Genomic DNA, 19,469 nt, shown 5'->3' with positions numbered 1-19,469 from the left:
GGTCGTTAGTTCGGTAGACCTATAGTCTGTAGTTCGATCCTGAATGAGGGCATTAAGGAGTAGACCGGCATTAAGAAGTAGACGTGTAAGAATATATCCTGAATGAGGGACACTCACACTTTTATACATTCTACATTTCGTATTCATGTGTTCGCTATTGTCGGTCAAGGTGGGAGAGTTTCTATAGAATTGCCAGGGTTGTCGAGAGTTGAGTTTTAATATTAATAGCCCTTATAGTTCAGTGGTAGAACGTCATTCTTATAAATTGAAGGTTTGTAGTTCAATCGTGCATGAGGGCGTACACAATTTTATACATTCCACATTTTGTATTCATGTGTTCGTTATAGTTCAATCCATATTCTATATTCTATATTTCGTATATAAGCTTAACTACATTTTTTATACATGTGTTTGCTATAATCAGTTAAGGTGGGAGAGTTCTCGAATGTTGTGTATTTAAAAAATGTAGTCGTAACAAGTTGGTATTAGAGTTTCAGGTCCGGTAGAATTGTCAAGGTCGAGAGTCGAGCTTTAATAATACTCCCTTATATTATAATAGCTCAATTTTAATACTAATTTCCTACTTGAGCGCATACATATTTTTATACTCACTACATTCTACCTATCGAAATTGCCTAGTCAAGGTAGGGATCATCTTGGAGTATCTCTCGTATATTTTAGGTCTTTTAGCATATTATTTGGATTTGTATCCTATTTAAATCGTTTTTTGTTTTGTAAATTTAATATATTTAATATAAAATATTTTTTTGAATCTTTTCAATTTATTATCAAACTTTTTATCAATTGAAAATCAATTAATATGACATTTGTGTAAAATAATTCAATTTATAACAATTAAAGACAAAACTAACAAATCATGATAATAATTTCAAAATTAGTGAGATATAGTAATTTTATAGCGTTGGGTCAAACTTGATCAACTTCACTTTCTATGCGTCTCTAGGGAATATGAATAAAAACCTTCTCGACTCTTTTCATAGATCAGAGTACAACTTTAACGCCGCTACTTTTACGACTTGGAGAACAAACTCTATTATGTTACTCTTCCAAAATCTAAAATTTGTGATAGTTTGATTGGTTCATGAGGACAACTTAGCTGTCATGTTATTTCGTTAGGTATTTTCTATTTTATTTTGTTTCTGCTATAACTTTTTAGTTGTAGTCTTGATTTGAGTGATTTAAAAGGCATTGTATTGTCATTCTAAGCTTCAAAATACTAAAATTATTAGTAATTAAAAGTACATTTGTTATCGTTAAAACATCATTTAATTAACATCAATTAATTAATTTGAAAGAGGGCCCATCAGTCAACCATCCCATCTTTCTTTTATGACAAACTTGTAATAAAAAAAAATGGTAAATCAACGGAAGGGCAAAAATGTCATTTTGTCACTCCGCCACATGGTTAATGAAAACCCAATCAAACTTCTGCCAAAGAAAAAAAGAAGTTGGAGAGAAAATTGGGAGGAAACAAAGATATATTCACCTAGGAAAAACTCTACACATGATCTGTGAAGAAACTTGGCCGAAATCCGATCCGAAGGCGGAGATCAGAGAATCGTCCGAGGACGGTAAGATAACTTCCGACTCTCTTCACTAGTCAAGCGAGGTGGAGGGTGGCTCAACGAGAGACAGACACACATCAATATTGCTCTTGTTGAGAGTTGAACTCAAGACCTCCCGCTTACTAAACGGGTGCTCTAACCAACTGAGCTACAAGAGCCACATTAAAAGCTAACATATCGAACATAGAACCGGCAAACGCACTAACATTAAAACGTAAAATAGATACCCAAATATATATCATTGGTTGACAATAATGTTGCTCTTGTTGAGAGTTGAACTTAAGACCTCCCGCTTACTAAACAGGTGCTCTAACCAACTCAGCTACAAGAGCCACATCAAAAGCTAATGTATCGTAGAACCGGCAAACGCACTAACATTCAAACGTAAAATAGATACCCAAATATATATCATTCATTGGTTGACAATAATACTACTCTTATTGAAAGTTGAACTCAAGACCTCCCGCTTACTAAACAAGTGCTCTAACCAACTAAGCTACAAGAGCCACATTAAGAAATGGAAATATTGAATGTAGAAACAGCAAACGAACTAACATTCAAACGTAAAATAGATGGTCAAATATATATGATTTCATTGACAATAATATTGCTCTTAACCGGTATGTCCAAAACTTGAGGATACCAGGTTTGCAGATAGAGGCATGTTACAACATGGAAGAAAAGATATTACAATAGCACTATGGGTCAATAAGTGAGTGCGGTATGATAGCTACTTGTTGACTTGTTAAAAATCGTTAAACATTCTCCGCCAGGATTAGAATTAGTCCAAACCATCAATGAGATCGTGCAAAATATTAGGACAAGAATGATGACTTAAAGTAAACAAAAGGATTATGCGAACATAAGGCGTAGGAACCTAGAGTTTAAAGCAGGTGATAAATATTTTTGAAGGTGGCCTCGATGAAAGGTTGGATGAAAGGACAAGTTGAGCCTATGCTTCATCTGACCCTTTGACCTTTTAGAATGAGCAGAACTAGTGGCGTATAGAGTAGGCTTATCACCGTTCCTCTCTATGATGCATAACGTATTTCATGTATCCATGCTCTGGAAGTATTTAACCATCCAAACAGATAGGATAAACTATGAGCCTTTACAGATAGGTGAGAACCTGAGCTATAAAGAAATGTCGGAAAGGATGCTAGCTCGAGAAGTGAAGGTCCTATGCACCTGAGAAATGACTTTAGTCTAGGTACTGTGATAGAACCACTAAGTAGGAAGCCATGCGAGATGAAGGAAAAATATCCGAAGCTGTTCTCACCTGATATGGAAATCAACCCAAGGGAAAGTATGAAACGGATTACCTTGATGATCAAGATCAAGAGTAAAGAAAACTCGTTTCTAAACTCGTGGTTCGAATCACTCCACAAGAGGTTTGATCAATACCACTTGAATGACTTTACATGCAAGTTCTAAACCAAGAATTTGCAAAGAAAGTTTAGCTCTCAACAAAGCTAAAATAGAAATTCTATTCTTAATTTCAAAATCTGATGTCTAATCAAAGAAAAGAACGTTTTATATAGCCCTTACAACCTTTAACCTATGTGATACATAACTCCCAAATTAAATGGGCTAGTAAATGAAAAATACCCCTAACCTCCATATTAAAATGACTAGTTAATGGTGGATTATAGCAACTTACATGGTTTACAATATAACCTTAACTCCTATATTTAAAATTAGCTTAAATATGACAAACAAATAGTTAAACTATAATTAAATAATGCAATTAATAAAAAATGCTTATTGACTCATCCCTGGACTAGTTTTATAAATTCAGCGGAGTTCATTAAATGCAACTTAAAGTGCATTTAATTCATCTCTTTTTTTAAGCTCAACTTTGCACAACATATAAGGGAGGTCTCTAGCGTCTTCTAGAATTTTCTTTGATGAGCTCACCATAGCTTGAATATAACTGTATAAGGTTTGTTGTAGCTTCTTGGCTCTCGTCCTTGTAATTGGACCTTGAGGTATGGAAATTCTGGTCGTGGTTCATATCATTCTCCCCCTCTTGAAAAGGATTCGTCCTCAAATCCAAGCCATCACCTACATCAAAAGGACTCAAATCAACAACATTAAAAGTTGTACTAACACCGTACTTACCTGGTAAATCAATTTTATAAGCATTATCGTTGATACGCTCAAGAACTTGAAAAAGTCCATCTCCTCGTGGTAAAAGCTTAGATTTTCTTTGAATAGGAAATCTTTCTTTTCGGAAATGCACCCAAACCCAATCTCCTGGCTTGAAGATGACAATCTTACGTCCTTTATTAATTTGGGTGGCAACCTTGGAATTTTGTTTCTCAATTTGTTCTTTCACTTGCTTGTGCAGTTTATGAACAAACTCAACCTTGGCATTTGCATCAAAATTCACAAACTCTTTTGACGGTATGGGTAACAAGTCAATGGGGGTTAAAGGATTAAAGCCATAAACAATTTCAAAAGGTGTTCATTTAGTAGTGCTATGAACAACCCTATTATATGCAAATTCTATAAATGGCAAACAATCCTCCCAAGTCTTAAGATTCTTATCAATAATAGCCCTAATCATAGCAGTCATGGTTCTGTTAACAACTTCAGTTTGTCCATCCGTTTGAGGATGACAAGTAGTTGAATATACTAGCTTAGTTCCTAACTTACCCCATAAAACACGCCAAAAGTGGCTTAAAAATTTTACATCACGATCACTAACGATGCTTTTAGGAATGCCATGCAATCGTACAACTTCCCTAAAGAACAGGTCTGCAATGTGTTTTGCATCATCAGTTTTGTGACAAGGAATAAAATGAGCCATTTTACTAAGTCGATCAACCACAACGAAGATGCTATCATAACCTTTCCTAGTCCTAGGTAGACCTAAAACAAAATCCATTGATATATCAATCCAAGGACCATTAGGAACCGGTAATGGAGAGTATAAACCATGTGGTTGAAGCCTAGACTTAGCTGGTTTACATGCTATGCAACGAGCACAAACTTTATGAACATCATGTCTCATTTTAGGCCAAAAAAAATGTTCAGAGAGCATATCATAAGTTTTAGAAACTCCATGGTGTGCCATTATACCACCTCCATGAGCTTCCCTCACAAGTAGCTCACGGATGGAACAAGATGGTATGCAAAGTTTGCCTTTTCGGAACAAAAATCCATCTAACAACAAGTAATTATCCACAATGAGTCCTTTTTTACAAGATTCAACAAAAGGAGCAAAGAACATGTTATGTGATACAAATCCTTTATGTGTTCAAAACCCAACAACCTAGCATTCAAAGTATTGAGGAGGATATACCTTCGTGATAAAGCATCTGCAACAATGTTCTCCTTACCTTGTTTATATTTTATGACACAAGGGAATGTTTCAATAAATTCTAACCACTTAGCATGTCGTCTGTTGAGTTTATTTTGTACTCTCAAATGCTTTAAACTTTCATGATCTATATGAATAATGAACTCCTTAGGCCAAAGATAATGTTGCCAGGTTTGCAATGCACGAACCAAAGCATAAAGCTCTTTGTCATAAGTTGGATACCTCAAAGATGCACCAGTCAACTTCTCACTTAAGAACATTAAAGGTCTTTGATTTTGCATTAATACAACACCTATCTCTACTCCACTAGCATCACATTCAATTTCAAAAGTAGACTCAAAATTAGGTAATGCAAGCAAGGGAGCATAACTCAATTTTTCTTTCAAAGTATTAAAAGCAAGTTCTTGATCTTTTTCCCATATAAAGGATACATTTTTCTTAACAAGTTCATTCAAGGGTGAAGCAATTATACTAAAATTCTTAATGAACCTACAGTAGAAACTTGCAAGACCATGAAAACTTCTCACCTCACTTACATTTTTAGGTGTAGGCCAATCTTTTATAGCCTTCACTTTCTCCTCATCAACCTCAACACCATTAGATGAAACTACAAACCCAAGAAAGTTAACTTTTTCCATGCAAAAGCTACATTTCTTTAAATTTACGTACAAACATTCGTATCTTAAAGTAGTCAAAACATCGCGTACATGGGTAATATGATCATCTAAAGATTTAGAGTAAACAAGGATGTCATCAAAATAAACAACCACAAACTTAACTAAGTATTCTCGTAAGACATGGTTCATTAGTCTCATGAATGTACTAGGTGCATTAGTTAATCCAAAAGGCATAACCAACCATTCATAAAGACCATACTTGGTTTTAAAAGCTGTTTCCCTCTCATCCCCAATATGCATGCGAATTTGATGATAACCCGATTTTAAATCAATCTTAGTAAAAAGACTACATCCATGCAATTCATCAAGCATATCATCTAATCTGGGAATTGGATGCTTATACTTTATAGTTATCTTGTTTATAGCCCTACAATCAACACACATACGTCAAGAACCATCTTTCTTAGGTACAAGAATAACTAGAACAGAACAAGAACTCAAACTTTCACGTACATACCCTTTAGCAAGGAGTTCACTTACTTGCCTTTGTATCTCTTTAGTCTCCTTTGGATTAGTCCTATAAGTTGGTCGGTTTGGAATGGGAGCGCCAGGAATGAAGTCAATCTTGTGTTCAATCCCTCTAAGTGGTGGCAAACTACTAAGCATCTCCTCGGAAAATAAATTTTCAAACTCTCGCAAAAGCATAACAAAATCACTAGGCAAAGAAGGGTTAAGCATGTTAGTAAAGTAACAAGATCCCTTGCACATAAGTACAAGAATAGTCTGGTTAGAGAGCGAAACATTCCTAGTCTCACTTGATCTAACATTCAAGCTTACTGATTTGGTTTTTCTCTCTTTTTTTTCTCTAGGCTGAGTGTTACTCTCTTGCTTTTCACTCAAGCTTTTTTTTTTCACTTGATTCTTTTTCAATCTCTGCTTTTGCATCAGCCTCTTGCCTTTTCTTTTCAAGTTTGCAATGATCAATAAATACATCTTTTGGAGACAATGGAACAAGAGTAGTTTTTCTACCATTGTGAGTAAAAGAATATCGATTTGCATACCCATCATACATTACCTGACGATCAAATTGCCATGGCCTCCCCAGTAGTAAATCTCCAACATGCATGGATACAACATCACATAAAACATCATCAACATATTTTTCAATAGTAAAAGAAACAAGAGTTTGTTGAGTTACCCGTACTTCTCCACAATCATTCAACCATTGAAGCTTGTAGGGTCTTGGATGTGGTTGTGTCTTTAAATTAAGTCTTTTGACCAGAATGGAACTCACAACATTGGTGCAACTACCGCTATCAATGACAACACTACAAGGTACAGATTGAACAAGACACCGAGTTTGAAACAAGTTCTCCCTTTGGTCTAGGCCGTTATCCTTAATGTGGGTGTTTAGAGCTCGTCGAGTAACCAAAGATATATGTGTAGGGTCCTCTTCAATAAACTCCTCACTCTCATCAGTTTCCTCATTTATGTCGTCATGTGCCTCGTCATCCGGAACAATTTCTCCCTCCTTGATGGTCATAATTCTTGCATTTGGGCAATCTCTACTATAGTGTCCTACCCCTTGACATCTCCAACACTTTAAATCTCTATTTCGAACATTATACTTTTCTACTTTTTCTTTCTCTGTTCTGGAACTCTCCCCTTTCTCAAATTTAGCTTGAGGCTTCTCATTAATCTCTTGATTTCTATGCTTATAATTAGTGTTCTTACTATCCTTTTTACATGTAGAAGTAGAATTGGGAAAAGTTTTAGAAGAATACTATTGAGACCTTCGTTGGATTTGCCTCTCGATCTTAATTGCAATGTGCAACAACTCCTCAATATTAGAATAAGGCTGTAAATCAGTCCTGTCCGCAATCTCTGTGTTTAACCCATTAAGAAACCGCGCCATGAGAGCCTCCATGTCCTCATCGAGTTCAAGTCGATCCATCAATTTATCCATCTCCTTGTAATAATCCTCCACAGATTTGCGTCCTTGTTTCAATGCTTGAAGCTTTTGTGCCGTGTCCCGTTGAAAATATTGTGGAACAAAACACTTCCTCATGGACTCTTTGAACTCGACCCATGAATCAATTGGTGCTTCAAGATTTCTTCTCCTACTTGACATCAATTTATCCCACCAAATTTGAGCATATTGTTTGAATTGAGCAATGCATAACAGTACCTTCTTTTCATCACTAAAATTATGATAGTTGAACACCGGCTCCACCGTTTTCTCCCATTGAAGGTACTCTTCTGGATCGGTTTTGCCATAAAACTTGGGAAGTTTTAATTTGATGCTCCCCACGTTACGATCAATTCTATCATCATAAGGAACTCGTTGTTGTAAATTATGATACCTTCTTCCATGGTCTCTCCCTCGCATCAAGTCATGACCAACCCCATGTGGATTATCCTCGTGGTGATCAGAATTGTCCCCCTCATATGTATCGGTTGAGGGCGTAGGTAGTGGAATCCTCTGTCGAGCTTGATTTTGAATCTCCAATCTTCCTATTCGATCAGTCAACTCTTCTATTCCTCGAATTAGGCTTTCCATGGTTCGTTGTTGTGCTTCTCTCAATCATGCATCAGTAATGTCAGTATTGTCGTCTGGATTTTCCATGTTATAAAAGAAAGGTAAAAGAAAAAAAAGGACCTCACAAGCGCTCCCTCACGTGTATTCACTCGTAAAGGTAGTTCACTCGTGTTTAGAACTCAACACTCGAATCAATGTGTCACTCCCTTGCAAACTCACCCTCACAATTGAGCACACACAAATCACACTCGTGCAATTCAAAGTGAATAGACAACACACTCAACACATAAACAAGGTATTGAAGAAGCAATCCGAATAACGACAAAGAAACGAATTAAAGAAAGAAAATGATTAAGACTAATTTAGACGTAGTAACATATGAGAGTTACATATAATAATCAACAAGAAAAAAGAAAGACATTTAACATCAATAACCTAAAGACATTTAACATCAATAAGCTTTCTTTCTTTCAATGGTTTTTATTTTCTTCTGATTGGATAAATCTAAGTTATATATTTTTGTGATAGAACATGAAAATTCTACACAACTGAGAAAAAAAATTATAAGAGAATTAAAAGAGATAGCGCAATGAAACATATATCCGATCAAATGATATGGAAATCTTAAAGAAGAACAAAGTGTTGATAAGATCCAGATCTAACACTTTAAAGAACATAAGAATAAAAAATTATAAGAGAATTAAAAGAGATAGCGCAATGAAACATATATCCGATCAAATGATATGGAAATCAACCCAAGGGAAAGTATGGAACGGATTACGATCAAGAGTAAAGAAAACTCGTTTCTATACTCGTGATTCGAAGAAATTATAATTAAATAAGATTTGTAGCTTCTTAGTGGACTGGACCTTGAGGTATGAAAGCTCCTTGGTCATGGTTGACAATAAAACATTGTGAACTCAAGACCTCCCCCGCTTACTAAAGCGGTGCTCTAACCAACTAAGCTACAAAAGCCACATCAAAGCTAACATATCAAACATAGAACCGGCAAACGCACTAACACCTTGGTCGTGCTTGACAATAATATTGCTTTTGTTGAGAGTTGAACTCAAGACCTCCCGCTTACTAAACAGGTGCTCTAACCAACTGAGCTACAAGAGCCACATCAAAAGCTAACATATCGAACATAGAACCGGCAAACGCACTAACATTCAAACGTAAAATAGATACCCAAATATATATCATTGGTTGACAATAATGTTGCTCTTATTGAGAGTTGAACTCAAGACCTCCCGCTTACTAAACGAGTGCTCAAACCAACTGAGCTACAAGAGCCACATCAAAAGCTAACATATCGAACATGGAACCGGCAAACGAACTAACATTAAAAACGTAAAATAGATACCAAAATATATATCGTTGACAATAATATTGCTCTTGTTGAGAGTTGAACTCAAGACCTCCCGCTTACTAAACAGGTGCTCTAACCAACTGAGCTACAAGAGCCACTTAAAAAAGTAGACATACCGAGCATAGAAACGACAAACAAACTAACATTCAAACGGTAAAAAAGATAAGCCCAGATTCAGGTCTCTGTTCTCATCGGTTCGAGAAAATGTGCTCTCGTTGAGAGTTGAACTCAAGACCTCCCGCTTACTAAACGGGTGCTCTAACCAACTGAGCTACAAGAGCGTTGAGAGTTGAACTCAAGACCTCCCGCTTACTAAACGGGTGCTCTAACCAACTGAGCTACAAGAGCCACATCAAAAGCTAACATATCGAACATAGAACCGGCAAGGTGCTCTAACCAACTGAGCTACAAGAGCCACATCAAAAGTTAACATATCGAACATAGAACCGGCAAACGCACTAACATTCAAACGTAAAATAGATACCCAAATATATATCATTGGTTGACAATAATGTTGCTCTTGTTGAGAGTTGAACTCAAGACCTCCCGCTTACTAAACGGGTGCTCTAACCAACTGAGCTACAAGAGCCACATCAAAAGTTAACATATCGAACATAGAACCGGCAAACGCACTAACATTCAAACGTAAAATAGATACCCAAATATATATCATTGGTTGACAATAATGTTGCTCTTGTTGAGAGTTGAACTCAAGACCTCCCGCTTACTAAACGGGTGCTCTAACCAACTGAGCTACAAGAGCCACATCAAAAGCTAACATATCGAACATGGAACCGGCAAACAAACTAACATTAAAAACGTAAAATAGATACCAAAATATATATCGTTGACAATAATGTTGCTCTTCTTGTTGAGAGTTGAACTCAAGACCTCCCGCTTACTAAACAAGTGCTCTAACCAACTGAGCTACAAGAGCCACTTAAAAAAGTAGACATACCGAGCATAGAAACGACAAAAAAACTAACATTCAAACGGTAAAAAAGATAAGCCCAATTTCAGGTATCTGTTCTCATCGGTTCGAGAAAATGTGCTCTTGTTGAGAGTTGAACTCAAGACCTCCCGCTTACTAAACGGGTGCTCTAACCAACTGAGCTACAAGAGCCACTTAAAAAAGTAGACATACCGAGCATAGAAACGACAAAAAAACTAACATTCAAACGGTAAAAAAGATAAGCCCAATTTCAGGTATCTGTTCTCATCGGTTCGAGAAAATGTGCTCTTTTTGAGAGTTGAACTAACTCAAGACCTCCCGCTTACTAAACGGGTGCTCTAACCAGCTGAGCTACAAAAGCCACTTCAAAAAGTAGACATACCGATCATAGAAACGACAAACAAACTAACATTCAAACGGTAAAAAAGATAATCCTAGTTTCAGGTATTTGTTCTCATCGGTTCGAGAAAATGTGCTCTTGTTGAGAGTTGAACTCAAGACCTCCCGCTTACTAAAGCGGTGCTTTAACCAACTGAGCTATAAGAGCCACTTCAAAAGGTAGACATACCGAGCATAGAAACGACAAACAAACCAACAACCCAATCACATGGTTCGAGAAAATGTTTTTGTTGAGAGTTGAACTCAAGACCTCTTGCTTGCTAAACAGGTGCTCTAACCAACTGAGCTACAAGAGCCACTTCAAAAAATAAACATACTGAGCTTAGAAACGACAAACAAACTAACATTTAGACGGTAAAAAAGATAAGCCTAGTTTCAGGTATCAATCATACTGCTATTTTAGTTTCAAGTATTCGATCAGATCGATTTGAGAAAATGTGCTCTTGTTGAGAGTTGAACTCAAGACCTCCCGCTTACTAAACGGGTGCTCTAACCAACTGAGCTACAAAAGCCACTTCAAAAAGTAGACATACCGAGCATAGAAACGACAAACAAACTAACATTTAGACGGTAAAAAAGATAAGCCTATCATCGGTTCAAGAAAATGCTCTTATTGAGAATTAAACTTAAGACCTCCCGCTTACTAAAGTGGTGCTCAAACCAACTGAGCTACAAGAGCCAATTTAAAGGTTAGACATATCGAGCATAGAAATGACAAACAAACTAACATTCAAACGGTAAAAAATATAAGCCCCAATCAATTTTAACCTAAATTGGTTATCAACAATACCGCTATTATTAATTTCAGGTATACGATCACATTGGTTCAAGAAAATGCTCTTGTTGAGAGTTGAACTTAAGACCTCCCGCTTACTAAATGGGTGCTCTAACCAATTGAGCTACAAGAGCCACTTTGAAAGGTAGACATACCGAGCATAGAAACGACAAACAAACTAATATTCAAACGGTAAGCTACAAGAGCCACTTCGAAAGGTAGACATACCGAGCATAGAAATGACAAACAAACTAATATTCAAACGGTAAAAAAGATAAGACCCAATCAATTTTAACCGAAAAGCATCAACAAAATACAACTATTATTAGTTTCAAGTATGATCTCATTGATTATAGAGAAAATGCTCTTGTTGAGAGTTGAACTCAAGACCTCCCGCTTACTAAACGGGTGCTCTAACCAACTGAGCTACAAGAGCCACTTCAAAAAGTAGACATACCGAGCATAGAAACGACAAACAAACTAACATTTAGACGGTAAAAAAGATAAACCTAGTTTCAGGTATCCGTTCAAGAAAATGATTATCAACAATACCGCTATTATTAGTTTCAAGTATCCGATCACATCGGTTCATGAAAATGTGCTCTTGTTGAGAGTTGAACTCAAAAGACCTCCCGCTTATTAAACAAGTGCTCTAACCAGCTAAGCTATAAGAGCCACTTCGAAGAGTAGACATACCAAACATAGAAATGAAAAACTAACTAACATTCAAACCGTTAAAACGATAAACTCTAATCTATTTTGTATTTTTACTAAAATTCATCAATCCCCACTATTAGTTCCCTGTCGGATCCCATTGGTTGATGATAATAACCGTATTCTAACCAATTGAGCTACAAGAGTTGCTTCAGAACATAGAAACGGAAAAATAAAAAAATTATTTGTAACGTGGAATATATGTGGAAAACCATAAAGATTGTATGTTTCTGATATACCATTTGACCACTCTTTGTATGACGTTTTTTTAACCATAATACGTTTATTCAACCTTTCATCTCAAATATTATCTCGCTCCAATTCACGTTACAAAGCCTATCCTAATCATCTAAGTAAGCTCGTGTTTATTTGCCACTTTTTTCTCTACATTTATCATTACAATTTCGATGAAATAAAAATAAAATCTTAATTGTACTATCATTAAAGAACTTTATTCTAAGTCTAACCCAATAAACATTGTTCCTCACATATCATGTTTGATGTCTAAGTCCAATAATAAGCTCAAACTCCCTCTAACCAAATGATATTTATTCTCAAAATTAATATCAAAGGTACAAAATTGAACCCTTACACCAAACAAATTTTGGGTCGGCATACGTTACTATTTGTCGTCATTTATAGATATCTAACAATCCTTGTGTCGTCATTTATGGATATCTAACGAACCCTTAAACCAAATAAATTTTGTGTCGTCATTTATGGATATCTAACGAACCCTTAAACCAAAAAAATTTTGTGTTGTTATAGGTTATTATTTGTCGTCATTTATGGATATCTATGAACCTTTAAACCAAACAAATTTTGTGTCGGTCATAGGTTACTATTTGTCGTCATTTATGGATATCCAACGAACCCTTAAACCAAACAAATTTTGTGTCGTCATAGGTTACTATTTGTTGTAGGCTCGAGTTCATCCTTTGGGATCAAACCTGCTTTAGTCCCTTTGAGATAAAAGAGAAATAATGAAAAGAAAATCATTTGAGGGATAAAAAAAATAAAAAATAGAAGCATAAAAAATTCATAATTTAATCGTAAACTTTCTATTTGTGGATATTAAATGAAGCGAAATGTTTACTTGGAAGTCTAGATTTTCACTACCCTCGCGACTCGATCACCCAGATACGCCATCTCTCTTCCATGGCCGAGTCGGATTTCAGGTTCGATCATCAGTTTTCTCTTCTGCTCTCACCACTAATTCCTATTTCTTTTTCGTTTTTTATTTTGTTGTTTTTGTATTTTGTAATTTGCCTTTTCCTCGGTTTCTACGTTTGATTATGAACTTGAATTGGATCGCATGTTGATGTTGATATGCAGCTATGTCAACCCAGCAGTTGCTGAAATTGTTGTGATAAGGCACGGTGAAACAGCTTGGAATGCCGAAGCAAGAATTCAGGTTCTACATCATTAGCAAACCTATAAAATTTTGTTCGGATGAATTTGGTTAATTTATCACATGATCAAGTAGGAGGATGATCGATTGTAGGTTCTTTCGTGAAGAATGTTTTCATCAATTTTGCTAAATTTCATTTAGCCTAATTTCTTTCCCCAATAATTCCTTCGACACTTCCCCCCTCTTATTCCTTTTGGTCTTGCATGTTCTTGATGTTAGCGTGAGAATATTGCTCTGGTTCCATGGACTGAAAATTGGATGTTCTTTTTTTAAAGCCTGGAATGGCTTCGTTTCAACAGTTATCAGCAATCTATAGGGTCCCATTACATATTACTTATAAAAGGGGACAGAAGAATAAATGTCCAAAATGGGAGACGGATGGGGGGAGTTTGAGAATGAAGGGATATCTTAGATAAATTCAGTATAAGAGTATATGAAGTTTCTCGAACATCCACTGTTGTATTCTTTTTCTTGATTGATGAAATCTAGTGGCCACATTCTGTCAAGATGTCATGGGAGCAGTTCATCAATGGGGAATGTAAGTATCAAAGAAGGTGGGAACAAGAACAGAATTATAAAGAGAAGTTTGGGGAATTTAGTTTGTAATCACGGAGGAAATTTTGGTGGTGAGTGAGAGCATTGTCAAATTCCAAGAGAAGGATGCTGTAAGTACTTACGAAGAAAATGAAAAGAATGAACAGGGAATAACATTAGCACGATGCTTCAAGGGGGTCATAGAAAAAGGAAGGTTCTGGTTAAAGAATCACAAGAAACAACATAACGTGACTCCCATAATGCATGGCCCAGGAGCACATGAGATTCATGTCCAAGAGATTTACCCAAATGTGTAGATTTTTTAGGAGTCTTTTGATAAATTAATCTACATGAAAAACTTGGGGTAGCCACTCTTTGGTTCCTTTAGGAGTTGGATCGACTTGAAGGCGTAGTTAATTAACCAATTTAGACCAACATTGGAGGATAGATGTTTCTAGCGATTCATCTAGCATCATCAAATGATACAAGACTTGGATAAGAATCTACAACACATTAGAACGCCCTTGTTGTCGATCCTTTACTCTGGCAGCATATTTGCTAGAAGTTCCTTTCTTTTGTGAATCTGCAGGCAATGCAAAACACTACCATCCCATGCACCTACATTTTGAAACATGTGTGTGTTAGATGGGAAGTTTGCCAATGAGCTTAAAGATGAGATTAAGGCTCAAGTATGGTTCCAATAACCTTTGGAACTTTGCCCAAAGATGGACCTGGCCCTGATGGGGCCTCTAATCAGGTTCATTTATATGAAGAGGAAAAAGGTATGGCAAGTGGAAGGGACTTAGCATGATCAAGATAATGAGAGGTTACGCATCAAGGAAAATTGATGGGAAAAGATGAAAAAATGTGGCTGATGTAAAGTTAGATTGTTACCTAGTTAGTCTGTTATGCTAGTTAGGAGTATTGTATTTTCATTTTTGGAAGCAGCTTAATATTAGAAGCACAAAATCTTCTTCTATTTTGATTGACTGTTGTGGAAGAATATAATCTCCAATATCAAAGTTTTTGTATGGAAAGGCTTACATGCAAAGTATAACACCATTGATTAATTTTAGAGGCCATCTTCCGTTTTGTTGGTCTCTGGTTGGGGTATAGTAGGTTCGGTTAAGCTCGGTGGAGTGTTGAACTAAAACCTAACCACCAAAAATAAAAAGAAAAAATGAAAACCAAGCTGAACCGTCCTATGATACATAATTGAACCGTCTATAGGGAAAACCTGATGTCTCGAGAGTTTGGCCATCAATGTGGGTGCGTCCTTAAATATTTCTTTTATGAAAAAGTTGTCGAGTTTTGAAATTTATGGACCTTATAATCTTAACTTAAATTTTAGGGATCTAAGAGTTTCATTTATCCAAAATTTTAATATGAAATAGTAGTTAAGGAAAGAAAATAGTGTGTTGATACTCTTTTAAGGAACTTCTGCCTGTCTTATATTATATCTCTACAAGTTTTATGGAGAATCAAATTAACCTAACATGACTTTTGTCCCTTTTTTTAATCTCGAATATATACTGTGCTTTTGATCATTATCCCCTTCCAACTTTGGTGAACTCTTTTGTTCCCATCTGAATTTATGTTTTAAATAGGGACACCTGGATGTAGAATTAAATGAAGCGGGGCGACAGCAAGCAGTTGCAGTGAGTTAAAACTTATGTTCCATGTCTTAATCTTAACATGTAACATCAGGACTGTGTAAAAGTTAAAAAAGTAGTTTTGAACTCTACATTCTTATTTCAAAGGTTGCTAACCGTCTGGCCAAGGAGCGGAAAATCTCTGCTGTATACTCTTCTGACTTAAAAAGAGCTCTTGAAACTGCGCAAATAATTGCAACTACATGTGGTATTCCAGAGGTATGACTTTCAGTCGAGCCATTTGTTAAATCACCACTGCATTAAAAAAAAATACCCTTGCTTAAAGATCAAAATATAGTAATCTTTTTTTATGTATTCTTCATACTATCTTTTGCTTGTAGGTTAAAAAATTAGCATGAGACCTAACAATCAAATTAAAAATATTAATTGGGGACAAAATGCTGAACACAAGACCTGGACTAATATCATAAAAATTACTATTCCACCCTAATACTTAGAAATATTTAATCTTGTTTATTAATGTATTTTTTACACAGTCATTTTAAGGATTTGATCTCACCATGAAAAGTGACAACTTTAGCAAATCCATCTGTTTTGTAATATTTTTCCTTTGTTTTTCTTATATGACTACAATGCTCCCAACCCAGTCAAAGTGACAGTCTGATTCCTGTTGAAGTTTATAGTCAATTGCCTTTTCTTTCCCCTATATTAGATCATATTGTGATACAAGTTAACTTTTCTTTGATATTTAGGGTAAAGATACTTTACTAAAACCAATTATTCAAACCTGTCCAAATGAAATTGATATGCTTTTGTTTGTGTTTGTGATTTGTTTTATTGGACTATTATTGTGTTTGTTAAAAATGATTCAATCGGTTCTTTTTTTAAATAACTCGTTCAATAGCATATTTTTGTATGTTTCCGCATTCAAAAGATATACAGGATTGGGATAGCGTTTTGATTCCCTTGACCTCAACGAAGTAATGTGGGTACAGTAATTGTTTTAAGATCGTAACCTTATCCCCTTGACCCAAATGTTTCAGAAAAAATTGGGAGTGTCCATATCACAATTTGGGTCCAAAATTACCAATTAAAGAGAGTATTTTTGCTGAAACGTGAAGTTAGAGAGCAACGGTAGGGAACAAAATTTGGTTCTTCCTGCAGCAATAAAATGGTCTAATCGAAGCAGTTCTCTTCAAATGATTAAGTCATGTAGCCTTATCTTTATTTCTCTGAAGAGCCCTTTCCTTCTATCACTCTTCTTTGTGAAGGTGTGTGACACCGGATTTTACAGATTAGTGTGGGCACCCACTCTAGTTGTAACTAGGCAGTCTTTTTATGATGATTGGTACAAAATTCAGAAAAAATTTCAACAATTTGTCAACCCCGAAACGATCCCTAAATCCCTATTTGTCTAGTGATTTCTTGTGGTGTGGTAGTATTAGAACAATAAGGTTGCTGTCCTCAAACAAAAGTTGGTTTCGTCTTGGGGCATATAATCCCAATTTCAAAATGTGGAACCAAAGATATCCATGTGTGGCGAGCATTGGCTATCACCTCTTATGGAGGGTGGATTCAATTTTTTAATCTAGCTTTAGATCTTTGGAAAATGAGTATATACCTTAATCATAACAATAGTCACGCTTATTGTTCTCTCATGATAATTAATATTTGTGATTGTATGGAGTCGACAACTAAGTTGCAAATAGTTACCTTTGCTTCATCTTGCAGTTCATTGTAGTAAAAGAAGTAGTCGCATTTTGTGGATGTATGTGTAATACTTTTCACATCTCAGAGACGCATAAGCATGCACAGAAGAAGCACATAAGCACAAATACTTGGATACTTGAACACAATTTGTTTGCCTTTATTGCTTCCGTAACTCTTAGAGACGTGTAACCTGCTCATGCACACATTTTGCTGTCTTTCTTCTTTTTTCTTCTTTTCCCTCTTCACCCAATTGTAAACAGTTCCTCTCACTTGGTAATAAATGGTTGGTGATATCTGAAAAACACTTAAGGTCCTGAAATCGGTGAAATAGCTATGGATATTCTTGTATGATTGTAAGTACAATTGTACTCTTATTTTTTATTATTGTTGTTGGAAATTTACTTGGAGGTCTCATCTAGGTTATTAAAGATCCTGACATGAGGGAAAGAAACTTGGGAGAGCTTCAAGGTCTCGTGTATCATGAAGCAATCATGACAAATCCTCAAGCTGCTGCAGCTTTAAAATCTCGCCGTACAGATCAAACAATTCCGGTAATATTTTTCCTTTTTCATATATCAATTATCTAATGGGTATCCTAAAATCATTGGAGCATTGAACCTTGAGGAAATTCTACTGGGAATAGCACATAAATGGCTTTCTACTTACCGGTCATCTTTTTGTTCCCAAATTCATCCAATATGCACAAAATGTGCTTAATTTGAAAAAGATACTTAGTTGTGAACTGCATTTTTTTCATTAATCCAGCGCTCGAGTACTAAACTTTGGTTGGCCGTTTATGCTATGATGCGAGCTAAATTCGTTTTACTCTGTTCTAAAGCAGGGGTAGCTAAGTTCTATTCTGGAGTTCATCCTAGGCAGTAGAGTATGCATGTTATTGCTGGTGAATATTGACCAGTAGTGCGGAGAAAGGGCCAGTTTGGAATGACTTTTAAGTCCTTAAATTTTATTTTAGTATTCTTATTTGCATTTAAAATACTTTTTCAAGCACATAGAAAGTCTGTTTAACATATTGCATCTACAAAATTATGGCTCATAGGGTAATTACTGGAATTATTTATTTTAGTATTGCCCCAAATGCAGGGTGGTGGAGAAAGTCTTGACCAACTTTACCAGCGTTGCACATCTTCATTGCAAAAGATTGGAAATAAGCATAGAGGTAATACTTGGCTTTGGTTCAGTGACCAATTTGTTGATGAGTTTCTTCAATAATATTTTCCTGGTTGAAGCACAGGCGAGCGAGTCGTTGTGGTCACTCATGGCGGTACTATACGAGCACTGTTTAAGCGATCTCATCCTCGCGGTATTGGAGGCAAGATACTGAATACATCTGTGAATATATTTCACTTGTCTGATGGGGAGGAATGGAAGGTAAAATCATGGGGTGATGTTAGCCACCTTAACCAGACGGATTATTTACAGTCTGGGTTTGGAGGAGATAAACATTCTGGTTAGGTTGACCATTCCATGACTGAGAATTCATTTTGGTTCTTAAATTTAAAACAAGAAAGATTGTTATGGTCTCTACCGTTAACTTTTTGTTAGTAAACTACTATTGATGATGTAGGTATTGTGTTAGGCATGAATGGGTGCGCCATGGTGGCCAAATGGGTGTCGCCATGAATGGGTGCCGCCATGAATGGGTGCGCCATGGTGGCCAAATGGGTGTCGCCATGAATGGGTGCCATGGCTGGTTACCATGTTGCCACCTCTCTTCCATCTTACGGAAACCAAAACATCATTTATTTAATCTCAATCTCCACATCTTCTATTGAAGATGTCTATAATTTATTTGGTTCTACACCGATTATCAGAACACTTGACCAAAACTGTCTATAACAAAGAGGAATGCACAGCTAATGTGTAAATGTTTTTTTTTTTTTTTTTTTTTTTTTTTTTTTTTT

At 36.0% G+C, this 19,469-nt stretch overlaps 1 protein-coding gene and 13 non-coding genes across 15 annotated transcripts; 2 read left to right on the top strand and 12 right to left on the bottom strand.

Moving 5' to 3' along the window:
* Positions 1 to 227: 227 nt before the first annotated feature.
* TRNAI-UAU lies at positions 228 to 299 on the top strand. Its single transcript has one exon. It is a non-coding gene; the product is annotated as a tRNA-Ile (tRNA).
* Positions 300 to 1,670: 1,371 nt separating this feature from the next.
* Positions 1,671 to 1,744, bottom strand: TRNAT-AGU. Its single transcript has one exon. It is a non-coding gene; the product is annotated as a tRNA-Thr (tRNA).
* A 7,371-nt stretch (positions 1,745 to 9,115) lies between these two features.
* On the bottom strand, positions 9,116 to 9,189 carry TRNAT-AGU. The gene has a single exon. It is a non-coding gene; the product is annotated as a tRNA-Thr (tRNA).
* A 100-nt stretch (positions 9,190 to 9,289) lies between these two features.
* On the bottom strand, positions 9,290 to 9,363 carry TRNAT-AGU. Its single transcript has one exon. It is a non-coding gene; the product is annotated as a tRNA-Thr (tRNA).
* Positions 9,364 to 9,460: 97 nt separating this feature from the next.
* On the bottom strand, positions 9,461 to 9,534 carry TRNAT-AGU. Its single transcript has one exon. It is a non-coding gene; the product is annotated as a tRNA-Thr (tRNA).
* Positions 9,535 to 9,646: 112 nt separating this feature from the next.
* Positions 9,647 to 9,720, bottom strand: TRNAT-AGU. Its single transcript has one exon. It is a non-coding gene; the product is annotated as a tRNA-Thr (tRNA).
* A 234-nt stretch (positions 9,721 to 9,954) lies between these two features.
* On the bottom strand, positions 9,955 to 10,028 carry TRNAT-AGU. Its single transcript has one exon. It is a non-coding gene; the product is annotated as a tRNA-Thr (tRNA).
* A 100-nt stretch (positions 10,029 to 10,128) lies between these two features.
* Positions 10,129 to 10,202, bottom strand: TRNAT-AGU. Its single transcript has one exon. It is a non-coding gene; the product is annotated as a tRNA-Thr (tRNA).
* Positions 10,203 to 10,488: 286 nt separating this feature from the next.
* TRNAT-AGU lies at positions 10,489 to 10,562 on the bottom strand. Its single transcript has one exon. It is a non-coding gene; the product is annotated as a tRNA-Thr (tRNA).
* A 450-nt stretch (positions 10,563 to 11,012) lies between these two features.
* TRNAA-AGC lies at positions 11,013 to 11,086 on the bottom strand. The gene has a single exon. It is a non-coding gene; the product is annotated as a tRNA-Ala (tRNA).
* Positions 11,087 to 11,228: 142 nt separating this feature from the next.
* Positions 11,229 to 11,302, bottom strand: TRNAT-AGU. Its single transcript has one exon. It is a non-coding gene; the product is annotated as a tRNA-Thr (tRNA).
* A 323-nt stretch (positions 11,303 to 11,625) lies between these two features.
* Positions 11,626 to 11,699, bottom strand: TRNAT-AGU. The gene has a single exon. It is a non-coding gene; the product is annotated as a tRNA-Thr (tRNA).
* Positions 11,700 to 11,927: 228 nt separating this feature from the next.
* On the bottom strand, positions 11,928 to 12,001 carry TRNAT-AGU. Its single transcript has one exon. It is a non-coding gene; the product is annotated as a tRNA-Thr (tRNA).
* A 1,344-nt stretch (positions 12,002 to 13,345) lies between these two features.
* LOC111451726 (phosphoglycerate mutase-like protein 4) lies at positions 13,346 to 19,347 on the top strand. Of its 2 annotated transcripts, XR_002712021.1 has the most exons (8): positions 13,346 to 13,457; positions 13,615 to 13,693; positions 15,832 to 15,882; positions 15,985 to 16,095; positions 17,967 to 18,098; positions 18,649 to 18,724; positions 18,800 to 19,192; positions 19,231 to 19,347. XR_002712021.1 is itself a non-coding variant. In XM_023092257.1 (7 exons), exons 1-7 carry the CDS (start codon positions 13,438 to 13,440, stop codon positions 19,018 to 19,020), a joined length of 690 nt encoding a protein of 229 aa, XP_022948025.1. In that variant the 5' UTR covers positions 13,346 to 13,437; the 3' UTR covers positions 19,021 to 19,341. The 2 variants fall into 2 exon arrangements, 1 of the variants encoding a protein (XP_022948025.1); XM_023092257.1 differs by having other exon boundaries at positions 18,800 to 19,341.
* The last annotated feature ends 122 nt before the right edge of the window (positions 19,348 to 19,469 follow it).

This window comes from Cucurbita moschata, unplaced genomic scaffold, assembly GCF_002738365.1.
Source record: "Cucurbita moschata cultivar Rifu unplaced genomic scaffold, Cmos_1.0 Cmo_Scf00013, whole genome shotgun sequence".
Lineage (NCBI taxonomy): Eukaryota > Viridiplantae > Streptophyta > Magnoliopsida > Cucurbitales > Cucurbitaceae > Cucurbita > Cucurbita moschata.
Note: the sequence above shows the minus strand (reverse complement) of the source record. Positions and strands in the feature narration are given on the sequence as shown.